This window comes from Gadus macrocephalus, chromosome 22 (assembly GCF_031168955.1).
Source record: "Gadus macrocephalus chromosome 22, ASM3116895v1".
NCBI classification, from domain to species: Eukaryota; Metazoa; Chordata; class Actinopteri; order Gadiformes; family Gadidae; genus Gadus; species Gadus macrocephalus.
In genome coordinates this window covers 12,424,640-12,446,888 of record NC_082403.1, presented here as the reverse complement: position 1 = coordinate 12,446,888, position 22,249 = coordinate 12,424,640, and the positions used below count along the sequence as shown (strand labels likewise).

Here is a 22,249-nt window from a genome sequence, read left to right as displayed (position 1 = left end):
CAACAAAAGGCCCGCAGTGGTGTAATCACCAAGTCCAACTAGGCCCTGTAGAACCGTTCCTATTTCATTAAGTGCATAGGTAAAATAATATTTCAAATCATCAGGGGGGAGACAGCGTGGGGCCTCGACAACATCAACTGTAAACAACTTTTCTAAAGCCCAAGGTCTGTGTATTATCGGACACAAACCGTGATCAAAAGGACAGACTTTTTTTTGTTGTTCCCAGCGGCGCCCTATATCAGTGTAAATCCCCTCTACGGATCCAAAATGAGGTTTGTATACAGAGCCTGGGCCATGGGTTCCCTGTCCATTTAGCCCCTTTATAACCCTGCTGCCACGGCCACCATTTACCCTGCTCTAAAGCCTCACAATGCATGGGAGTGCCTCTGAATAGCATGGGCAATTACAGTGTGTATGTGAGTGCGTGCGGATGATTGTCTATGTCTTTTTCCCCTACTTTTTCTAACCCCTCCATAATACCAGCCCCCTTCTCCCTCTCTCTCCCCATCCCTCTCGTTTTTTGCACACAGGCAAACACACGCACGCACGCACGCACACACACACACACACACACACACACACACACACACACACACACACACACACACACACACACACACACACACACACACACACACACACACACACACACACACACACACGCACACACCATGTGCACACTTCTTACCATGGACATAATAATGTGAAACTACAGAGCCATATGCACTTTGCTCTTTGTAGACCCAGGTGGTTACCATGGCAACGTGTTGTTTCCTCTTTTTGTTACTTACTCTAACATTTTATTACCTATCATTATGTATCATTAAATGCATACATATTAATGTAAAAAAACAAGGGAGGTGCAGTTAAGGGGGAAGAGGAGGTGTGAAATTAGGGCTGAACGCACAAAGGAAGAAAAAGGTCTGAAAAAGGTCTTTGGTGGCTTGATGTCTCATTGTTAAATAATTCAAATATGGAAGCTTGCTGCAAAAAACAATTATACCAGAGGATTCAGCTAAAACTTTACTATATTGAACGCAATAAATAACATTTTGATAATAAATTATTAAAAGGACATTGCAGAGTACTTACGACTCTATATAATCCTAGAATAGCTTTACCCAGAATTTATATCTATCTATCAGTTTTTATGCAAAGAAATGTATTGATTGATTTAATAATTCCAGCATGCGTAGAACATCACATAGGCCTATATATTTTGACAAGAGATCATTAGACGTACCTCATACTATATATATTTGGCCATCAAATGCAATAGTGACCAAATGCATAAGTGCTTGCAGGGACTGCATTGCACCGCAGAACAGGGGAACGTTTCTGGGTTTGATACCTAATGGCCCTGCAGTCTACCTGAAGGTGTCCTTTGGCAACAATTCCCAACCAACTTGTTGATTAATGACATGTTTGTAAAATATTAAATCTAAAATTTGTTTCTTTGGATAAAAGTGTCTTCTGAATGACTAAATAGGAAATGGGAAATAGGAATGATACAGTGAGATGCCAGTCACACTTTCTTTGATACGGCAGAAGGCAGATGCCTCATCCAGTGTAATGGACTAGCTCTGTGCCTACAGCCAAGACTGAATACAGACCCATCTTTCTTCTGGTCCACCACCCCGGCCAGCAGAGTCGTCGCCCCCTCTGACAGCCTGATGTCTGTATGGGCATAGAGGAACTGGGTCACAAAGTCCTCCGGCGACATGAAGCTGCCATCATTATTCTTGATGCTGGCATACTGCAAAAGGGGGGTGGCAAAGAGAAAAGCATGCAAGGTAAGTAAACAAAGGGTCCACAACAACAAAAAATCGTGGAAAATATCAAACACAAAATAGAAAATAAAATACAACCTTTTCAAAGACAGCTTTCAGCTCTGTCGGGTCGGCCCTCTTTGGCAGAACAACCTGTAACATGAAAATATAGAAATTAGACGCAGACAAAAATAATGTGCTATACACCCTGTGCTCTCATTTACTACTAAGTTAATAATAAGCAGCTTACAGTTATAGTACGCCCACTTATTTTCTCTGTTAATTCATTATTTTTATATAAATATCTTTATTACGAGTCAGTACGTCTAGGCCTTTCCAGAGCGCACTATTTGCATCCCTGTCGACCCTTTTAACTGCGTCCTATTTAATCGTCTATTTGATTAGTTGTTCTTAAAATAGTTGGTTCATAACGAATTCGTTACAAAAACCAATATTGGCCGTTTCTATTATAAATGTTAATAAATAGGACTAAATACTAATTAAATTCCCTTTCCGTCACGCGCATCTCTCATTCACATGCACACACTGTCCTTCTAATATTATAATGCAGCAACTTATAGAAGGATTCTCCCAAGGTTAGCGTTACATTAATAATTGACATGTATGAACTGTCTAAAACGGAGACGGCAACTCGGACTATTACACAACATTGGTTTAATCAGCATGGTAAGATATCCTGCGATGCCCTTGTAGCTTCGGGGAAATGACAGGTAATCAACAGGTCCTCGGGCATATTAGCCTTGTCTGTTTAAGCTAACTGGCTAGTGTAAAGCTCCAATGTCATTGCCAGATGGTCAATGTTAATCATCGGACTGTAGGTTGTGTTTGTGTTAGCTCGTTAACAAAGGGAGTACTTCCGACAACATTCCCATAGTAGCCCCTGAAATATAACTCTACGTATTATGTGCCACCTCTGAAACGTTGACTGCCAGTCAGAAAGCGTAACGTTATCAATTGTTGTGTTAAAGTATGCTTACCTTTGCTGCCATGCTAAATTAGCTCACTGTCAAACTCTCGTTCACTTCCCTATGCGTGACGACGTTCCCATGGAGATTAGAGGAGAGAGTCGGGAGATGAAAGAGGATCAAGTACGCACGTGGTGCAAGGCGCTGGTCGAGTGTCAACTGGTTAGTGACATGTAGTCTATACAGGAGGTCTATACAGTGTGTGTGTGTGTGTGTGTGTGTGTGTGTGTGTGTGTGTGTGTGTGTGTGTGTGTGTGTGTGTGTGTGTGTGTGTGTGTGTGTGTGTGTGTGTGTGTGTGTGTGTGTGTGTGTGTGTGTGTGTGTGAGTGTGCGTGTGCGTGTCTGTGTATGCATGTTTATAACCTAATTAACATCTTCATTGGGTTATACTTCTGTAATATTCTGTATGTATCACACTGTGACACATCTAATAGGAAAAAGATGGGGAAAACATTAAAAGAAAAGGAAAAGGTTAGATCCTTCCTCACACCTCCTCTTCCTCATGAAAAATGCTTCCTATAGTTTCTTCCCATCTTTTCCAAGCCATCTAGGCTTTGTGCCGGAGAAAAAGGTGGCGACAATTTGACGAGTACAAAAGCAAAGGTTAACATTACTCACAGCATAAAAACAATTTAGAAGGGAGCAAAAGGGCTCTAATGGCCCGGCGGTCTTCAAAGAAAATGCATTTTGCGCTCAAAATAGTTCACAGCCTTTTGCCAGTGGCTTTTCAGCTTCCCAGAGAGCCAGCGTGAACCATTGTATTTTTCCCAGCAGGCACTCTGCTCTTTGCAAAATGGCCTTCGGTAGGGCATATCCCGCATCCCCTGCAAATATTGACAGCACAGCCACAGAGTCCATGGCTTATTGGAAAAATGGCTGTCAGTAATGTTTTATCAGCCGATGGAATCTCTGAACCTGTACTTTTGGCTGTCATATGACAATATTTGTCACGATTAATGATTGGATCCGGTGACATTTTATTTTCCATCACTGTCGAATCTCCTAGCAAAATAATTCACTTACTTGTTGGCATTTACTGCAGAGTGCACAAAGCTGTGTTTGCTTTGTGCACTGTTTTATTCATGGGAGAGGACTACACATTTCATTTGAACCAGGTAAACTAGGGTGTCTGTTTGGATAACCTGCACGTGTGGACAAAGTTTGCCTGGGTACATGGAAAACACAGGATGAACACGGTTTAATATGGACATGACATCAAACAACACTAACTGTTTGATGTCCTGCATATACTTCCCTATTTTCATCTAATGCACTTTGTTGCTTATCATCAAGGCTGCTTTACAAAGGATGTAGGTCTTACCATTGTTATTTCTACTTACCTTTTCACTAATCAATCTATCCTCAATGGCCCACCTAGCTAAATAGCTAACAATGCTAAACCCCTGGGACCTTTGAACTTCCAGTGCCCGAGGGCTCTCCTGTCGACTTCCTAGCGGGGCGGCGGCAGACACCATGAGCGATGAGGGACGGCCGTCCGTCTCCTGCCACGTCCGCCGCCTCCTATTTTTATCTCACTAAACACCAAACAACCAAAAATAGCCCGGCACACTCTAAACAATGATTAATAGGCCATTTAGGCCCCCCTTCCCCACTCCACATTGACCATCATGTCCCAATTAACAGCCAATAACAGAGGGCCCTTGGGGTCAAAGGGTAGGGAGACATTCTAATAAAAGTAACAGAGAAACAGGGATGTATTCCGGAGGTGGAATATGTTGTGTGCCTCAGTTGGGAAATGCTGACAAGTTAATCATGCCTTCTCGAATGGCCCCACCGCAGTGAAATGGCCAGTTCATTCTCTCCTCTATCGGTCTCATCTGTCAGTCACCTGGCTCTTTCTTCAGTTTTTTCTTCAGGGCCCTCATACAGGGACTGAATAGAGTTTGGCAGCATTGGAGTCATTCGTGCTCTTTTCTTTCCACACTCTTCTTTTCTTTTCTGCTATTGTGAATTATACTGTGGTGTAATAGATGAAAGACCTCATTTATTTGAAATGATTAATGCATGAAATGATAATGAGTTCTGGATTTTCCAATTTCTTTTTTAAGAAAAAGGGAACAACTTTTAGCAAAGGCTTTGTCACCTTTCAGCTGTTCAAGTGTTAAGTTTCCTCAGTCCTTTTCAATATTTTTAAACTCCTTTCGAAATATTAGAGCTGTTGGTATTAGTTATACAATCAAACACAATTGAGAAATAGAAGTGGAAACACATCTATTGATATATATTTAGGCCTACCTGGGCTAATGTTGCCATTGATCATAACCCACTATTTAATGATAACCTAAAATATTGTTTGCCTTGTTCTCAAATGTACCTTTGAAATGATTATTTTTGAGAGCAATTATATGATTGAAACATAGGTAACTTATGGAAATCCAACACATGCATGCTTGGAAATTGCAGACAAGCCAATGAGCAACAATGGCAAACAACACGCAAACCAAATACTTGCCAGACTAGTTACAACAAAAACTACAGCAGACAAACTATACACACAGTGTGGGGCAGATCTGGTTTGCATTAAAGACAATGGGATTTTGAGAACAGCATTGAGAGGAGAAGCACTTTGTTGCAGTGACGTGTTATAATGTTCCTACCACCTAATGACTTCTACTTACTCTAAGTGATGGTCACACGTTTTTATTTAAATCAGTGGTTGTTCAGTTACTTGAAATTACCACTATGATCTGTTGTATACTTTTATAACACAAATCATATAAATTATACAGGTAGCCTATTGAAGAGTGCATTGGAAATAGCTATATGGAAATACTGCAATACAAAAATAAATCCTTTCCAGTCGTGAAAGAATACATCTTTAATCTCCTTGAAGATTTCAAATCAGTGGGTTGTCCAACACCATCGAGCACCTCTGACCATGTCATTTACCTAACTGAAGTGGCGTTCGTGTAAACACCATATATGTAATAGTGTGTGACAAGCACTCTCTGTTTACATCGGAATAAGTGAGTGTTTGAATAACTTCCCAACAACTTTGAGTCCCCAGTCAGACTCACTCTGCTTTCATTCACTTACGCACCTTTATAACCCGGACTGACGGCACAGAGCAGACTGGGGATTATAGCAAACTGCAGGCCGCCTGGCATTTTTTGGTGATTTCTTGTGAAGGCTTATGACAAGCAAACGCATTTATGTCAAAAATCATGCATCTAACATTCACTCTTGTTTTCAATATGCAGATATAATAAAATATTGCCAACGTGCGTGAAACAACTCTTGTCAGTAAAATAGGCAAACATATACGGTACACATTCACAGACACCAACGCAGAGGGTAGCTTGAAGTGATGCTCTTGCATCATCCCCCCCACACCCCCTTTCAAGCCACCACCAAAGTCTCCTAAACCTCAAGTCAAGTTTGCTTGGCTGTAGCTTCTGCATGAATCTGTTTAGCGTCGCTCAGTTCGGATGAAGCGCTACACTAACCATACCACAAGTCCTCCGGGTTCGGGCCCAGGCTCAGGGCTTCCAAGAGGCCTGGGAGAGAAGGAGGGGACGGGTGGATGGGAGGCTTTGAGATGGTCCAGACAGGCCCGTGGGCAGACATGAGCCCCTGTCCTTCCCCAACAACAACAAGGACCCACACTGCAGCACACTTAGGCCCTGCAACCCGAGAGGGCACGGGAGCGCCCCCAGCTCGCTCGGCTGGGATAAACGGACCCAGATGCTGCCCCCGCGGATCTGAAGGGAGAGCCAGGGGGGGGCGGTAGGAAGAGAGAAAGAGCGAGAGAGCGAGAGAGAGAGAGGAACACAGAAAAGGAGGAGGTGGTGTAGGCCCACTGCTTCCATCCCCCTACGCAGCCGGCTGTCTGTCGGAATCCTGCGTTTTCTCATAAACCACTGATCACAGAGGCCTCCGTGCAAGGAGCATTGTGGGAAATGATCAGAGGGGACGCAGGTCTTTGAGGGAGAGGGCGAGCGGCAGCAAATCTTTAAGTTCTTTCCTGTTCCTGTTCCTGTTCTGTCCAGGCTGCCACCTGGACAGCGAGAGAGAGAATGAAAAGAGGGACGGACAGAAAGCACGAGAGAGAAAATATCCGTGGATGTGATTACGTTTGTGCTCAGCACATGTTTGTGCTGGAGAGTATTTTTCAAAAGACTTGATATGAATTCTACTCAGGGTGCGATGCACTCAAACAAAATAGATCCTGTGTGAGTGTATTTGACGTTGAGATATTCGAAAAAAAACATTTCTTCCCTAGAATGCATGCAGGAAAAGCTATTCAACATGCCAGTCCCCTCCACCCTGGCCTCCCTGCTGTCAGGGGGGATAATGGGAGCCCTCTCTCTCAGAAATGATTTTACCTGTCTCCATCTTAGTCCATCAACAACTTAGACATTCAGGCCTGTCTTCGTTTTCACTCACTCTCCTCTCACTTAACTGAAGAAGATGCCTCTTTCTTTCTCATTGGCCATTGTCACACGACACACACATTGCATACTATACAGACACACAGTAGGTGAGACACTGCACACACAGAATGTTAGACACACTGCCCATACACACAGAATGTAAAATCCGAATCAGAGTGTCTAAATAATGCCCAAATATTTCTTAATCTCACATTTTAACCTTAGTAGCGGTGTAAAAGAAAAGTACAAATACGTAAGATGACCTTTATTTTGATTATCCTAATTTCCCTTTAAAAGTCCATAAGATAGATACATGCATACGTCTCCAAGGGTGTGTACTAGTAGACCCAGTAGGTGTGGCCCACTTATTCAGCACCTCAAAACAAAATGACAGAGAGACACCTGCACCAAAATCAAACCTCTTAAAGTTGATGGTATTTCCCTGTAAAGTATTAAGACTGGAGTTATGAAAACGCTGGCCTGCGCCTTCGCCTGCTTTTCCCTTCCCTGCCTCTTTTTTTCCGCAGGGAAGCGCTTCAAAGGAGCGTTTCCACTGCAGGCTTTGGGCGAAGTGTTTTTCACCAGCAGCCCTCTGGAGTAACCGATGTCACTCCAGATCTGCCAAGCTCTCCTGATGTCCTCCAGACTCTTCATCCTGAAACGCACACCGCTGCTCTTTGTTGGCGCACACGCTGCGAATGCCTCTTATTTTTCTGACGCATGCAAACACAGACACACACAGACACACACACACATAAACACATATGGGTGTGTGCACAGATGAACACACAGTTGACACCATTTGCTTAACAGCCTATAGGGGCAGTGGTCCGAGCGCACACTTAAATCAGTTATTAAACCAGTGTTTAGGTGTACACACGCGCACACACCAAGTCGGAGGCAGACACAGCAGTAAGACTATACAACAGCTAATTTCCTTTTATCATTCCTCTAAGTCCTTTCTGCTTCTGCTCACTGCTCACCTGCCATGCCACCGACCGAGAGGGGCGACCCAGAGTCAAATGAGGGAGGACAACATTTTGCGTGGAGCGAATGCAACGTCAGTTCCAGTTTGCTTTGTCAACTTTTCCTCGAATTGAAAAACAGACACCGAAAGCACTCACATTAAATTTGGGCACTATAACAACGCCAGCAGAGATTGAAATATTAGACAGCAATCGTGAATGGCATCAGTCTAATTATATTTTTTAATATTTTAGAGGTTTAGATCTTTCTTTGATCTCTGAAACTAGTTGAGAGCCAGCAATGGGTATTTGGACTGACTGTCATTACAACCATTAACAAATGGTGACATTTGATTTAACCGATATGGTTGACAAAACGGTGAGCACCTGTGTGTGTGTGTGTGTGTGTGTGTGTGTGTGTGTGTGTGTGTGTGTGTGTGTGTGTGTGTGTGTGTGTGTGTGTGTGTGTGTGTGTGTGTGTGTGTGTGTGTGTGTGTGTGTGTGTGTGTGTGTGTGTGTGTGTGTCATGACTTTGCTTATACCTCTTCCAGCTGCTCTGCAGTGGGTCCCTGTTCTTGCATTAATGTGTGCACAGAAACACATCTGTTAATGCACCCTTTTGGCATTCCTGTGTACATCCGATGCATGTGTCTGTGTTTCTGTATCTGTTTTTGGCTGTGTAATTGTCTGCAACAAATCGTCTCTCTCCCCACAACAAGTGGTAGTTGCATGCCTGCATAGGGCTCTGGCCATTTGACTAACTTGCTGGATGATGGAATGACTGGCTTACTGCCTGACTGGCTGCCTGGATGGCTACATTGCCTTAGGCGAGATAGATGCCTGAGCCTTGTTGTTGTCCAGATAGCAGACACTTAGACAGCCGCTCACACACATGATTAATTGTTTCCTTGTTGGGACTGTTGCTGTGCCAAGGCCTCCTACGCAGAGCCCTGTGCGTGTGTAGAGCGAGGAAATAATGTTTTTTAACAGGCGTCATATTTTTTTCTGTCAGTGGACTTCCCGTTTAAACCTTCAATATTGTTACCACCTAAACCCACAGTAAAACATTATGTTATGTTAGACAATGTTGATGTTTGTTTGTTTTTCCGTGTGTGCTTCAATTGTAATTTTGTAATTACCTGTACGTTACAAATGCCATGACTTCTAATTAAGGATGCAGGCCTTGCATCCAACGCCTCATTCAATCTGGGGGCAGAGCGATTGATTGATTGCTCACAGGTCACCAATGCCCAGCTTATCCGTGAATCTGCAACCCCGCTGGTTATAATGAAGTGGAAAATTAGGTGCATTGATTGATTAATTACATTTATCAGAGGCATTCCACCAAAGATGATAATAACATTTAGAGTACTTAATTGCCCTTTATTTGTTTGTCTATATTTTACACCCACCAATTTTAATACCTCTTCCTTTACCATTGAGTGCTGCGAAGTGTGGCGCTATAAGTAGGATGCTGATATAGCGTAATGTCCATATGTTGTCCACTTCAATGGACTTTAGCTATTCTAAAGTGGAACAAATTTAAAAAGGTAAATACACACATTTCCACTTATATGTCTATGTTTTGTGTTTACAAGATCAAGCAAGGATCCTCTGGAAGGGGATTGTTGTGAAGTCACTTTGCAACGATCATGTTGCCATCTTTGTGAGCCGTTTGGCTCCATCGCTCCTAATGATAGCGTGAGCATCACTCAAACGGGAACACTTACTTACTGTACATTACACCCTTAATCACACTCGCTATTATCTCCCCTCTGTGTTAATAAAGGTGCCTCTCTTCCCAGGCTCCTCCAAGACCTGTTTCCCCACAGTTTCCAAACATTTACTCTGACAAAGTGGATGGGGTGCATCATCAAAGGTGACCTGTGTTATTCGTGTAATTTCATAGATTACTCTGAGGATGCGTGGAGAATTAATACACTGCCTATTTAGAAATTAGGATAACTGGACAGCCAGATGTAACCATATTGTACAACTGTAATGCCCCTAAATTCCCTGCGTAGAATTAGCCTAAAACAACCATCACTGCAACAATGACTATCTTTCACCCTGTAAATATTTGAAAGACGCTTGTTTTTAATCACTTTCTGGCTTTCAGCCTTCTTCAGAGCCTTTCATTTGTTTTTGTAGCATTGCGTGAGCAGCCAAACACAAGCAGAATCTCAAAGAGACTTTCTGATTGCATGCATAATGACTTCCTGTGCAGTGATAGCATTCCCATCATCGCAACACATTATAGCCAGAAAATCCAAAGGATCTCAATCATCATGTTACTATGAATCTGGCTTAGTAAAAAGGCAAACTAATCACGAGCATGGTAAGTATTTAATCATAACAAGTTTGATATTCTAACCATTGTATATTCTTGTTATATCTTTCTGGGAGGCCAGCCATCCCAGCCTGGGTAGATTTCACTGATGACGTCCACGTGAGCTACAACTACATGCCGCGGTTTCCTATTACCTTTGGTACCTATGTACCAGCTCTATGAGGAATTATACACATGTCCATCAAAGATTAATGCCAGGGAGAATGTCATAAGCCATAGTGGAGCTGCAACTGAAGGGGGGGGGGGGGGGGAGAAACTTCATAAATCCGCCCTGACATCAAACCCAAGCTGTTTTCATAGTGACCCAAACGGCTGGGGATGGCGCTAAACTGAAACACACCCGTCTTGCGTCTGTCCGCGTGCCAACCCGTCAGATCGAGTTAAAGAGCAGCTGGGCCTAAATGACGGTGAGTCCTCGGTGTGAACCTGTACTGTCTGAACTGTTTGGTGTCATGTTCACATGCCCGGGTGAATCAATCCATGTTCTCAGCTGACCTCTGATGGGTCTGATGCAGACACAGGGGGAGCCTTTAAAGGGGAGTCGGAGGGGTGGATTTATGAAATACAAGGCAGATATTAGGTTTCACATAGTTACGTGTGTCAGGACGGTTTGGTCTCTCTGTATTCTTAATATTCGGGTGGGCCGGTGATGCTGTTAAAAGCATTGGGTCGAATATGGTTTGGAGCTTGGTTTAGTGTCCAAGTCGAGGCCTCTGGTTTTTGGTTCTTTTTTTTTTACGTGATACAACATTTTCTCTGCTTTGTGCTCAGATGAAAGAAAATTCAGTATTTTCGCAATGTCTTGCAGAGGCAAAATGTTTCGCAATTACAGCAAGACACTGCTAACAAAAGCATTTAGGACATCACAGGATTGTTTTGATCAGGATGAAAAAGAGATGAAAATTTGGCCCCTCGGTCAATCCATAGTAGTTAATTGCGGTAGTTAAGGGCACAAGAGACTTAAAAGCACGAGTCTGCCTCCATGCTGATGGCTGTCCAATAAGGGCCCCTCGGGTGGAGGGGGCCCCGGGGTCTTTAGATAGGGCACTCGTAGTGATCCTCAGGGGTTGGCTCACCCTAAAAAAAAAAACAGGCAGCCTTTTGTCACACAAGGAGAGGAGAGGGGGTCTGGAGGGGTGCTGCTCGTTATTATTTTCTGAAGTAATTACACCTTATTATCTGTGTTTACTTTAGCGTGGGTGTGAGCGACGCAGGTGTGGGCGCCTTGGCAGAGGGTGGCGGTGATGGGTCTCACTGGCGAACCAAACCCCTTCCGAGTCTCCCTCCCTCCCTCCCTCCCTCTCTCTCCCTCCCCCTCTCTCTCTCTCTCTCTCTCCCTCTGTCTTTTTTTTTTTATTTACTCCAGTCTCCATCTTTACTCGAGGTTTCGGGGGGCTGTAGTACTAGTATTGTAGCCTCACCACTAATTTCAGCCGCACAAAAGAAACATGCAATTAGGGCTATTATTGTAGCAGCTGCACGCTCCTAGCTGCACCACAACCGCCCCACCACCCCCCCGCCCCCCCCGCCCCAAACCCCATCTTCTCTCCCCGGCCTGATGATGGTAGAGAAGAGGAGGAAGAGAGACAGAGAGGAGAAAGGGGACATGAGTCTGCTGCTGTGGTGGTGGAGGCGAGGGAGAGGGCGAGAGAGAGAGAGAGAGAGCGTGTGGTTAGTCACAGTAGCCTTCAGTGTCTGCTGGAAGGGGCGGAAAGCACAGCTTAGGTGGTCGGCGTATGTCTTCAGTGCCGAGTGCAGACACAGCGGGGGTGGGGGGTGGGAGAGTGGGGAGGGGGTGCGTTCTCGCCCACAGGCTCATAGGCTCCAGGAACAATGGCTCCGACACCATGAAGTGTTCGAAAATGGTCCTCTCTGTGGCTCCATTGGCAGGGCTCTCACATGAAGTCATGTGGTTTTATTGGATTCATACAGGTGAGGGGAAAAGCTCTGACCGAAAAAGGAGCAGTCTTTTAGGGCCTTCTTAACGATATATAGGAATGTATACAAGCACAGTATACTCAATTTAACGTAATCTGTGCCAAGTAGATCTTTATGTGCAACTTTAGATGTATTTCTGTCATAAGCAGGCCTGTAAGCCTCCATGGAAATAATTTCACCATCGATGGAGAGAACATTAAGTGGCAAAACTATTTCACTGATTACAAGGTCTTTGAAGACCCTTCAGAAATTGGACCAAAAATTTATAATCCTTCAGAAATCCTTAGAGCAATGAAAACCGAGTAAAAAAAAATGACATTCACAGGCTTTGTGCAGGCTTCGAATAGAAGACGCTTAGTCAATATCAGCCGCAGTTGACTTGACGCTTGTGTCCTGATGAATCACGCGGGTCACCGAGGAACGACAATAAGGGTTTACGCAAATTCTAAACATAATGAAGAGCAGTAAAAGGGCAAAAGACAGTCCAGTGACACTGAACAGGGCCCGGCGGACCTCCACGTAAAGACATAATTCTGGGGGCCCTGTCGAGGGGTCTCGCGGTGTCAAACACAAGGGACCAATCTTATGCTCTCGGCACAAACAAAATGATTCAGGATCCTCCTCTGTTGCTCTCACTTACTGATTCTCTCACTCCACTGACTTCCCGACTCTTGGAATAATCGTGTGGCCCAGGGCACTTAGTTTCAACAGCACACACCAGATCTCCGTATCCAGGGCACTGCGTTTAACATTGTGCAGAGTCCACGAACATCTGTTGTCTGCCTTTCTTGAATTTACAGATTACAGCTGGCGAGAACAAAAAACATATTTTATGGCTTTAATTAATGGTGGGCTGCTTGTATCTGTTCAGTGGCATCAAATGTAAGGTCATGTCAGGGATGTGTGCTTGGAAGAATTGCTTCGGCTGTGATTTATATTTTTTGATTGATTGCTTGCTTTGGATAATAACTTGTAGACTGGGACAGGGTAATATCTTCTAGGATGGCTGAGGTTGTGTCAAGATTATAATCTACATCGATATAATCTTCTCAAATGTGTCTGAGAACCTCCATTTGTCAAATGCGTTCTTGCTACACCCTGAAGGGATTTATTTTTTATCTAATATCTTGAGATATTCAATATATTACACAAAAGATCTTTAAAATGTTTAGATTGAAGTCAATGTAATTTTATGAAATACCTTGGCACACAAGTCTTAATAAAATTAAGTCCTCAGGGAAAGAAAGTACCATGGATACATGTCAACTTTATATCCGATATAATTGAGGCAAAGCATCTTCAAGCAAAGGATGAGTTTTTATCTGGAGGACGGCTGCTGCTCTCTCCGCTGCTGGCCAGGGTCTTCCTGGCATCCATTTCACCTCATTAGGACCCTGGGACAGAGACCGTGCAGCGCCGAGAGAAATCATTCTGCCGGAGAAGTGTGGCTAAATTGGCCTCTGGTTCAGCCTGAGGGCCCGGGGCCCGGCCCGGCCCCCCGCCGTTCTGAGCGGAAGAGTAGGGCCTGTTGAGTTGGTAGGGGCAGGCCCAGGCAGGGCGCCCCCATGCTGGGACTTCCTCCCTGGCTCTGACAAACACGGCAGTGGATAATCTCTCCTTCAGGGACTCAGTACTGTGTGTGTGGGGAAGGGGGTCGGTTGTACAGCACAGCAACCGACTGTGTGAGTGTGTCACAACCACCTCACACATTCTTGTCTGTGTTCTGCCAACATCAGTGTTTGTGAATAACGCCCATCTTCTTTGTGCATAAACATAACCCCCTTTATTCAGAGACCAGTTCAACCAGCGCCATGAAAAAAAAAATCAATGTCCAACTTTAAAGGTAATACCAGCTCACGAACATTAAATAAAAAACGTGCCACTTAAAACTTGAGTAATATCATGCAAATGTGCACAGCTTAAACTGCATGTGGAGTGTGCCACAGGGCAACAATTACCCATTCATTACCAGTAGGTGAAGTGTTATATTGCCGCTCTGCCACACAGAACCTCAATGGCCCCAACTAAATTAATTTAAAGACATTATAGCTAAGCCCGACATGATTGGAAAATTGCTTTTATTTATTAACCAAGACTACATTTTAGAGGTTCAAAACAATGATGGATTTGGTTCAGTAACTACTGAATGCAAATTTAGTTTACGCACCAAGATTAACATTAATAATAACTTAATTCCAATCCAGCCAAGTGATAATCTAACAACTAACTAGGCAGCATTACAGCAGCTGAAGAAAACAATCCCTAATTTTCACGTAAACAAAAAAATGAACACCAACATTATTTTTCAAAACTTTACTTCAATATTTCTTACAAAAACAAAAACATATTTTTATACCATTGCTTCACAATGGAAACGTTTAACATCAAAGTCCGTATCCAACGTTGGTCAACACCAAAGGGGCCTTAGCAAAGCCCTACGACGTCTCCATCTTGTAGCCGTGCTTTTCCAGCTCCGCTCTGAAAAGGAGTGGAAAAAAATCCCGTCAGGAGAGATGATTACCAGTGGGTGGCAGAGGCATAAGTACCCACCGCCATTGATTGAAAGAACCATTAGCAGAATGGAGTGAAAAAATATATATGAAAACGCTGCAATGTATTTGATGATTTCACGACACGCACACACACGTTACGCACAAACAGCCATGCAATAATTTTAACAATATCATCTAGAAATAACATAATGACCATTATAGACTGAACTGAATAAAACAATGGTGTATTACTATGTGAAGCGTACTCAAATGAAAACAGAGCCGCTACTTGTCTCTAAACAGCTATTGATTATTCTTTGAGTGTGAGGGTAAACAGAGATGCGTTGGAGCAGAACAGAGGACGCGTTGATAACCCTGTGTGGAGAGCAAGTGGTGGGCCTGCTGTTAACACTGCCAGCAAGGTTTTAAAGAGATAGAGCCTGACCCTCTAGGACTGAACACCAATTTGGGAACTTAGGGGGGAATATGGCACAATAGAAGATCTGGTGATTGCATTACATTTAGATAGGCTTTAAAAACATTTTCCGACATTATCGACCAGGTGTGCGAGTGTAGTCGTGTGGGACTTCAATAGAGATTCTGCAATCTCAAAAGGGAGTTTTGAAGAGTGAGTGAAACTTTTCTTCATCTGCATCATACCACCATATAACAAACTGAGCCCAATGTCAGGCTAAACATAGGAGGGATGTGGTTCGATCTTGCAGCATTTTTATGGCTTATTGATAAAAGGACATTATGTCCTCTTAATAATAATAATTAAAGCTTCAAGCAGCATTTTACGGGTGGCAAGCCTAAAGCCGACCAATAAGACCCTGTCAGACCATTAAGACCCCGACAGACGATTAAGACCATTTTTGTTTGCATACGGTTGACAACGCTGGAAAAAAGCCTCAGCTTGGATCTGTTGGTGGGTGGACAAAATGTCATGACCGTACGACGTCAAAAGGCTGAGGAGTTATGATGATCTTTAAAGTTTTAAAATGATTGCTTAGCGCCCCCTATAGTCCTATTTTTATGAACTTTAGCATGGTTAACCTTGACCTATGCTTCTTTAAATTCACCAAGTTTGGTGATGATTGACTCAAGTTATCCCTGCCTTTAGTCACCCATCATTGATTGGGCTCATTTGGATGTCCAGCGGCCATTTTGTTACAGGTTCTGGGTTTCCTAGGAACATTTTCTAAACATGAGGAGATACAACTGTCTACAGGATTTCTTGACTGTAGAAGAAAATGGTCAGAAAATAGGTCAGTCCAAAGTATGCATTTTCAGTCAATTGATATAGCTCCCCCTATCGCCCGATCTGGGTACAATTTGGAGAGGTTGCATTTTCAGTTAATTGTTTTACCGCTCCCTATAAGAGATAATAGATTTGGAGGGGTTCATCTTGACCCATGTGCCTTTGACTACCCCAAGTTTGATGAGGATAGGTTTAAGTTGACCTTGCCTTTTGGCTTAAAGTTAAATTTGGACGATTTTGATCCTCTGTTGTTTTGTCAATCAACTTAATTTTACTTGAGCAGTTGGACCTTTGGTCCCCAACATCCACTAATTTGGTCCCGCTCAAATCAAACATTCAGTCTATGAACTGTGGTGATTTTAGTCTCAGGCCACGCCCATTTCGATGCCACGCCCTAATTGGAAATATGTTGAGTCCATCTTGTTAAGAATTTGATTCTGAACAACTTTTGTATTGGACTCAAGATCATAGGAGTCCATTTTGATTTTAGTCTTTATGCATTTTAAACCACACCCTTTTTAGAAGTCAATGGCTCCTGGGCGCTTTAGTTTTTATTGTACAGACTTCGCTTAATGTCAGATTGAAGACAATGGTCCATAGATGATAGGTGCTAAAGGATTTTTTGTCTAAGTCAAAATACCTAGGATCCTTAAAGGTCCCATGACATGAAAATCTCAATTTATGAGGTTTTCTAACATAAATATGAGTTCCCCTAGCCTGCCTATGGTCCCCCAGTGGCTAAAACTTGCGTTTGGTGTAAAACGAGCACTAGCTGTTCTGCTCGCCTTTGAAAAAACGGAGGCTCAAGCGCGCTGATTTGGAAATCTGTGCTCATGACGTCATGAGGAATCTTAGCTCCTCCCCTTACTCTGCCTGGCCCGCCCAGAGACGTTGGCCCGCCAATGAGACTCGACCGTGCGAGCGCCACGTGTGTGTGTGTGTGTGTGTGTGTGTGTGTGTGTGTGTGTGTGTGTGTGTGTGTGTGTGTGTGTGTGTGTGTGTGTGTGTGTGTGTGTGTGTGTGTGTGTGTGTGTGTGTGTGTGTGTGTGTGTGTGTGTGTGTGTGTGTGTGTGTGAATACACACACACACACACACACACTGTAACGCAAGTGTTTCTTGTCGGTTCTTTGACGTGTCTTGTATTTCCACAACGAGACTGTCGTGGGGGTTATCTAAGCCATGGTTGAGAAGGAATTGGGGGAAAGGAACTTTGGTTTGACTCGCTGAAGTACATGAACTGCGACATGCCGCCGGTTGCCGCGAGGCACCATCGCCCGGCAGCGGGCAGCCGGCCGCAGGCAGCGCGCGGTTCAGTCGACTTCAGGTTGATGTGGAAGAACCAGAGACGTCGCAGAACCCGACAAAGTCGTTTGTGATTCATAATATCGTCTGGAGGCGCACACAATATGTTATATGATATAGATATCTATGTATTATATGATATTATTTAGATATAGAGCTCCAGGACTGTAACGCAAGTGTTGTACACTTCCTTGTTATTTGGATAACCGTTCTGCTGTTGGTGTGATGGCGCATACCACGTCTGGTATTTCTACAACGAGACTCGTATTGGGGGTTATCTCAGCCAAGGTTGAGAATGAATTGGGGGGAAGGAACTTTGGCTTTGACTCCCTCAAGAACATGAACCACGACATGGAGGAGAAAGGGATTGTTGGCGGCGAATGTCTCCCGCTTGAGCCCCGCTGAGGGACCACCGCCGGAGGCGGAGGTGCATAAGCGCTGCCCGGTAAAGATCCCTTTCTCCTCCTTGTCGTGGTTCATGTTCTTGAGGGAGTCAAAGCCAAAGTTCCTTCCCCCAATTCATTGTCAACCTTGGCTGAGATAACCCCCAATACGAGCCTCGTTGTAGAAATACCAGATACGAGAGTCCGACGTCACACCAACAGCAGAACGGTTATCCAAATAACAAGGAAGTGTACAACACTTGCGTTACAGTCCTGGAGCTCTATATCTAAATAATATCATATACATAGATATCTATATCATATCACATATTGTGTGCGCCTCCAGACGATATTATGAATCACAAACGACTTTGTCGGGTTCTGCGACGTCTCTGGTTCTTCCACTTTCACATCAACCTGAAGTCGACTGAACCGCGCGCTGCCTGCTGCCGGCTGCCCGCTGCCGGGCGATGGTGCCTCGCGGCAACCGGCGGCATGTCGCAGTTCATGTACTTCAGCGAGTCAAATCAAAGTTCCTTTCCCCCAATTCCTTCTCAACCATGGCTCAGATAACCCCCACGACAGTCTCGTTGTGGAAATACAAGACACGTCAAAGAACCGACAAGAAACACTTGCGTTACAGTGTGTGTATTCACATTGATGTGGACGTTGAAGAACCAGGAACGTCGGAGAACCCAACGCGGTCGTTTGAGATTCATAATATCGGCTCACACAGCTTTTGGCCGTGATAATATATATTATATGATATAGATATCTGTGTAGGCTATATGATAATATTTAGATATAGAGCTCCAGGACTCCCGTGTGTTCTAGAATATTTACAGAACGGCTAAAGGCTGTGTGCGGCTCGCCATTGCGATACATCCACTGTAAACAGAGCGCATGGTGGCTGCAAGCTGCTCAGGGCCACACCCCCACCCTCCTCCTTGACACGCCCACCGAAACAGCGCATTTGGGGGAAGCTCAATGTGCGACTGGCTCGGAGTGGCTGTAACTCTGCACCACGGCTGAATTTAGGGAACGTCTTTGAATACTGTGTTAGTTGCCCACTAATACCTATATTAAAGAATACATAAAATAGCATGTCATGGGACCTTTAAGGAATTTAGGGTTTTTAACAAAGTTCGAGATAGTCGTAAATCCATCCAAATAAAGTCATAGGTTCTTGAGGCATATTTGTTCACCATGAGGATATGCATGTGTTAACAAAGTATCATGACTCTAAGTCAAAGCAGTTATGAGATATGTTTGTTCAAAGTTTGCATTTTTGGACTGTTGCTATAGCGCCACTCAGTGTAATATTTGCTCTGTTAATCTTGAGTCAGCCTCTAGAGCTGTAGTAAGTTTCATAAAAAGCGTGCCAGCGGTTTAGGCTGTGTAAGTCAAACGTGGCGGAATTATAATAATAAAACCAACAATTACAATAAGTTGCCTTCGCACTTTGTGCTTGGCACCCTAATAATTGATTGAATTTATCTTAAAATGTTTTTGTTTTTTTGTAGGGGGGGCTTTTGAACATCTTGGGGCGGCTTAGCCCCCCCAAAATAGGCCTAACGACGTCCCTGCTAAGAGGAAACAAGTAGATTCTGTTTACCTGAGTTGATTCGAGAAGTCATCTTCTACGTTGTCGTCATCCCAATTGTCTTCCCAGACGTGTGCATCCTCGTCTTCGTCCAGACCTGTCCAGTCTGCAAACACTACAATATGTTATTATGAGATAAAATACAGAATAGTTGCTGCTATACTTCCCTCCTGCAACCAACGCCAGCTACGTTAGCGAGCTGGACACAGTTTACGTATAGCTTCCACCCTGACAGTGGCGTGTAGCTAACCAGCTACAATCAAGCCGTTGATTTTGCTTGAACCATACCCGAAACAAAGCCTTGAAGTACGAACCCCAGATGTACACAATTCTAATGGTTCAAACGTTTTCTGCCTCAATCTGTCATGTTTTTCTAACAGATCTAACTACCAAGCTAGGCATGACATGTTTATAAGCAAGCTAACGTTAGCATAGCAATGCTAGCTGAGTCACCGTTTCAGGCCCCGGCTTATCCTTGCTAGTCGTTTATACTGTCAATATATTTAGTACTTCAATTGTAACTAGCGGAGGCTTTTTTATATTTACCCTCTGCTGGAAATTCTTCGAATTCATCATCCTCCTCTAATAGCCCAAGATCCACGGTCTGCTTCTTATCTGCCATGTTGTCTGTTGAAGAACGCTGCTGGTAGCTGTGCTGCGGAGGGATCTAGGCGGAGGGCTTCTGGGATATGTGCTCGTCTTGTTCGATGAGGCGATTTCTCATAGTCACGGCGACGCACTGTCTGGACACAATCAGCCATACAGTTGGAAGATGTACAACAACGAGTCGCATTATGAAAAAGAAATATTGGTATTATTGGTTTCGCTTGATATTATTGTTTTGAACATCAACAAAACATCCCAATTGCAATAGTCTTTTTTTGGCCAAATAAATTAAGATAAGGTAATGCTGTTTTATTATCGTTTATGTAATATTGTGTGTCAACATCAAAAAGGTTAAGAGAACAAGTCCAATTTAATTGCACTTACTATTTCAAGCACTATAGAACATAATATTTTGACCGAAAGAGATTTTATTATAGATTTGTAGTCAGCTGTATACCTCATATAATAATTACAGAGTACAACCCCCTTTCCTCAAAAGATATACATATTCGTCATTCGAATTTCTGCCAACGGAGCGGAGGGCAACATTGTAACTGATGTGGCCCCCTAAATAATAAAGCAAGCCACAGCTTAGGATATAGTTTAGATAAATTAAAGTGCACGTTTACCACAAAACCACTTATGCCACATTGAAAATTGGCCTGCAGCTGTCATATGTTGACAGACAGCACAAACCTCAACCTAAGACTGCCCGTATTTATTCTATTTTCAAATTATTTTGTAATCATCCTAAGCCTTTACACATGACAATACCACAATATTTGCCACGGAGAACAAGGGAGCCAGGCAGAGAGAGGGAAAACAAAGGAAAGTGAATGCTACCCTATAAACGTGCAGGACAGACCTTCAGTAATTTATAATACTTAAATGCGCCTGTAAAACATATGGTTTCGACTCCCATGGGTTCGACTTTGCACAGTTTGTTGAATATATAAAGCTTAATGCATTTAAAAACAATACAAAACAAAACAAACAGTTTTATTCACCCCTTACCGTCGGAAGAAACGTACCTCAAACATGGGTTTGCATGTTCCGTGTCATACCCACTGCAATTAACATGCAATGGTTTTGTATGAATAGCCGAACGGGTTCTTCGTTCGACTCGTCATATAAAGCCTTGATAAGAGAGAGAAAAAAATTGGCATGAGTAATATGGAATGGGAGAGGATGGTATGGCTTGTAATTGCAGGACTTCCATTTACTCCTCGGGGCTGTATGGATGAATGATGTTCTGTCTTCCTTCCATTCACGTGTCCTCTCAAGGGCATGGTTGATGCCGGTGCCGGTGCACCTCAGTGTCATGTACAGGTGAGGCCCTGGGAAGAGGCCCGCCCGGCACCCACAATGCACTGACTGAGGCGTCTCTGTGCTCGGGGAAGGGAGAAGGACAAGGCGGGGGGGGGGGTGGGGGGTGGAGATATGGAAAGGGGGGCAGGGGGGTTAACATGGATTTCCCCCAGACAGACTGAGTCACATTTCTGACCCCCACCCCCATGCCCCTTTTGTTTTTTCCCAGAGCCATACGCGAACGGACAGGTCGGCGTCTGACGTGGGCTGCGCACACTGAGATAGAGAGAAATATACAGAGAGGGAGAGAGAGAGACGGGAGATGTAGAGCGAGAGAGAGAGAGAGAGAGAGAGAGAGAGAGAGAGAGAGAGAAAGAGCAGTCAGTCACAGAGCAGACATGGAGGAGACACAGAGGAGACTCCGAGCTCCGAGCCTGCCCAGCCAGCCTCACAATTTGTCCCCCTTTCCCCCCCTGAAGCCCCACACCCCAACCTGTGTCCCTTCCTGCCCGCCGGCCCAGTTATCAGGGGCCAAGATCACGATACGGCCTCCAGGCTCGTCCTCCGCACTGAAAGGTGGGTGGATGGATGGACGGATGGGAACGGGTGGAGGTTTCAGAGAGAGATGACGTGTGTGTGTGTGTGTGTGTGTGTGTGTGTGTGTGTGTGTGTGTGTGTGTGTGTGTGTGTGTGTGTGTGTGTGTGTGTGTGTGTGTGTGTGTGTGTGTGTGTGTGTGTGTGTGTGTGCGTGCGTGCGTGCGTGCGTGCGTGCGTGCGTGCGTGCGTGCGTGCGTGCGTGCGTGCGTGCGTGCGTGCGTGCGTGCGTGCGTGCGTGCGTGCGTGCGTGCGTGCGTGCGTGCGTGCGTGCGTGCGTGCGTGCGTGCGTGCGTG

The 22,249-nt window shown here is 44.3% G+C and overlaps 2 protein-coding genes across 2 annotated transcripts in view; both read right to left on the bottom strand.

Moving 5' to 3' along the window:
• Window positions 1-2,921, bottom strand: part of LOC132451677 (electrogenic aspartate/glutamate antiporter SLC25A13, mitochondrial) — a 24,026-nt gene extending 21,105 nt beyond the window's left edge. Inside the window, exons 1-3 of the mRNA XM_060044275.1 lie at window positions 2,768-2,921; window positions 1,869-1,922; window positions 1,614-1,756 (exon numbers count right to left, since the gene is read on the bottom strand). Of these exons, the coding sequence (XP_059900258.1) occupies window positions 1,614-1,756; window positions 1,869-1,922; window positions 2,768-2,779 (209 nt within the window). The 5' untranslated portion in view covers window positions 2,780-2,921. The remainder of the gene's footprint in view (window positions 1-1,613; window positions 1,757-1,868; window positions 1,923-2,767) is intronic.
• Window positions 2,922-14,700: 11,779 nt separating this feature from the next.
• sem1 (SEM1 26S proteasome subunit) lies at window positions 14,701-20,183 on the bottom strand. Its single transcript, XM_060044293.1, has 3 exons — window positions 19,991-20,183; window positions 19,457-19,550; window positions 14,701-14,880 (listed from the first exon to the last, which is right to left on the bottom strand). Exons 1-3 carry the CDS (start codon window positions 20,064-20,066, stop codon window positions 14,838-14,840), a joined length of 213 nt encoding a protein of 70 aa, XP_059900276.1. The 5' UTR covers window positions 20,067-20,183; the 3' UTR covers window positions 14,701-14,837.
• Between the last annotated feature and the right edge of the window lie 2,066 nt (window positions 20,184-22,249).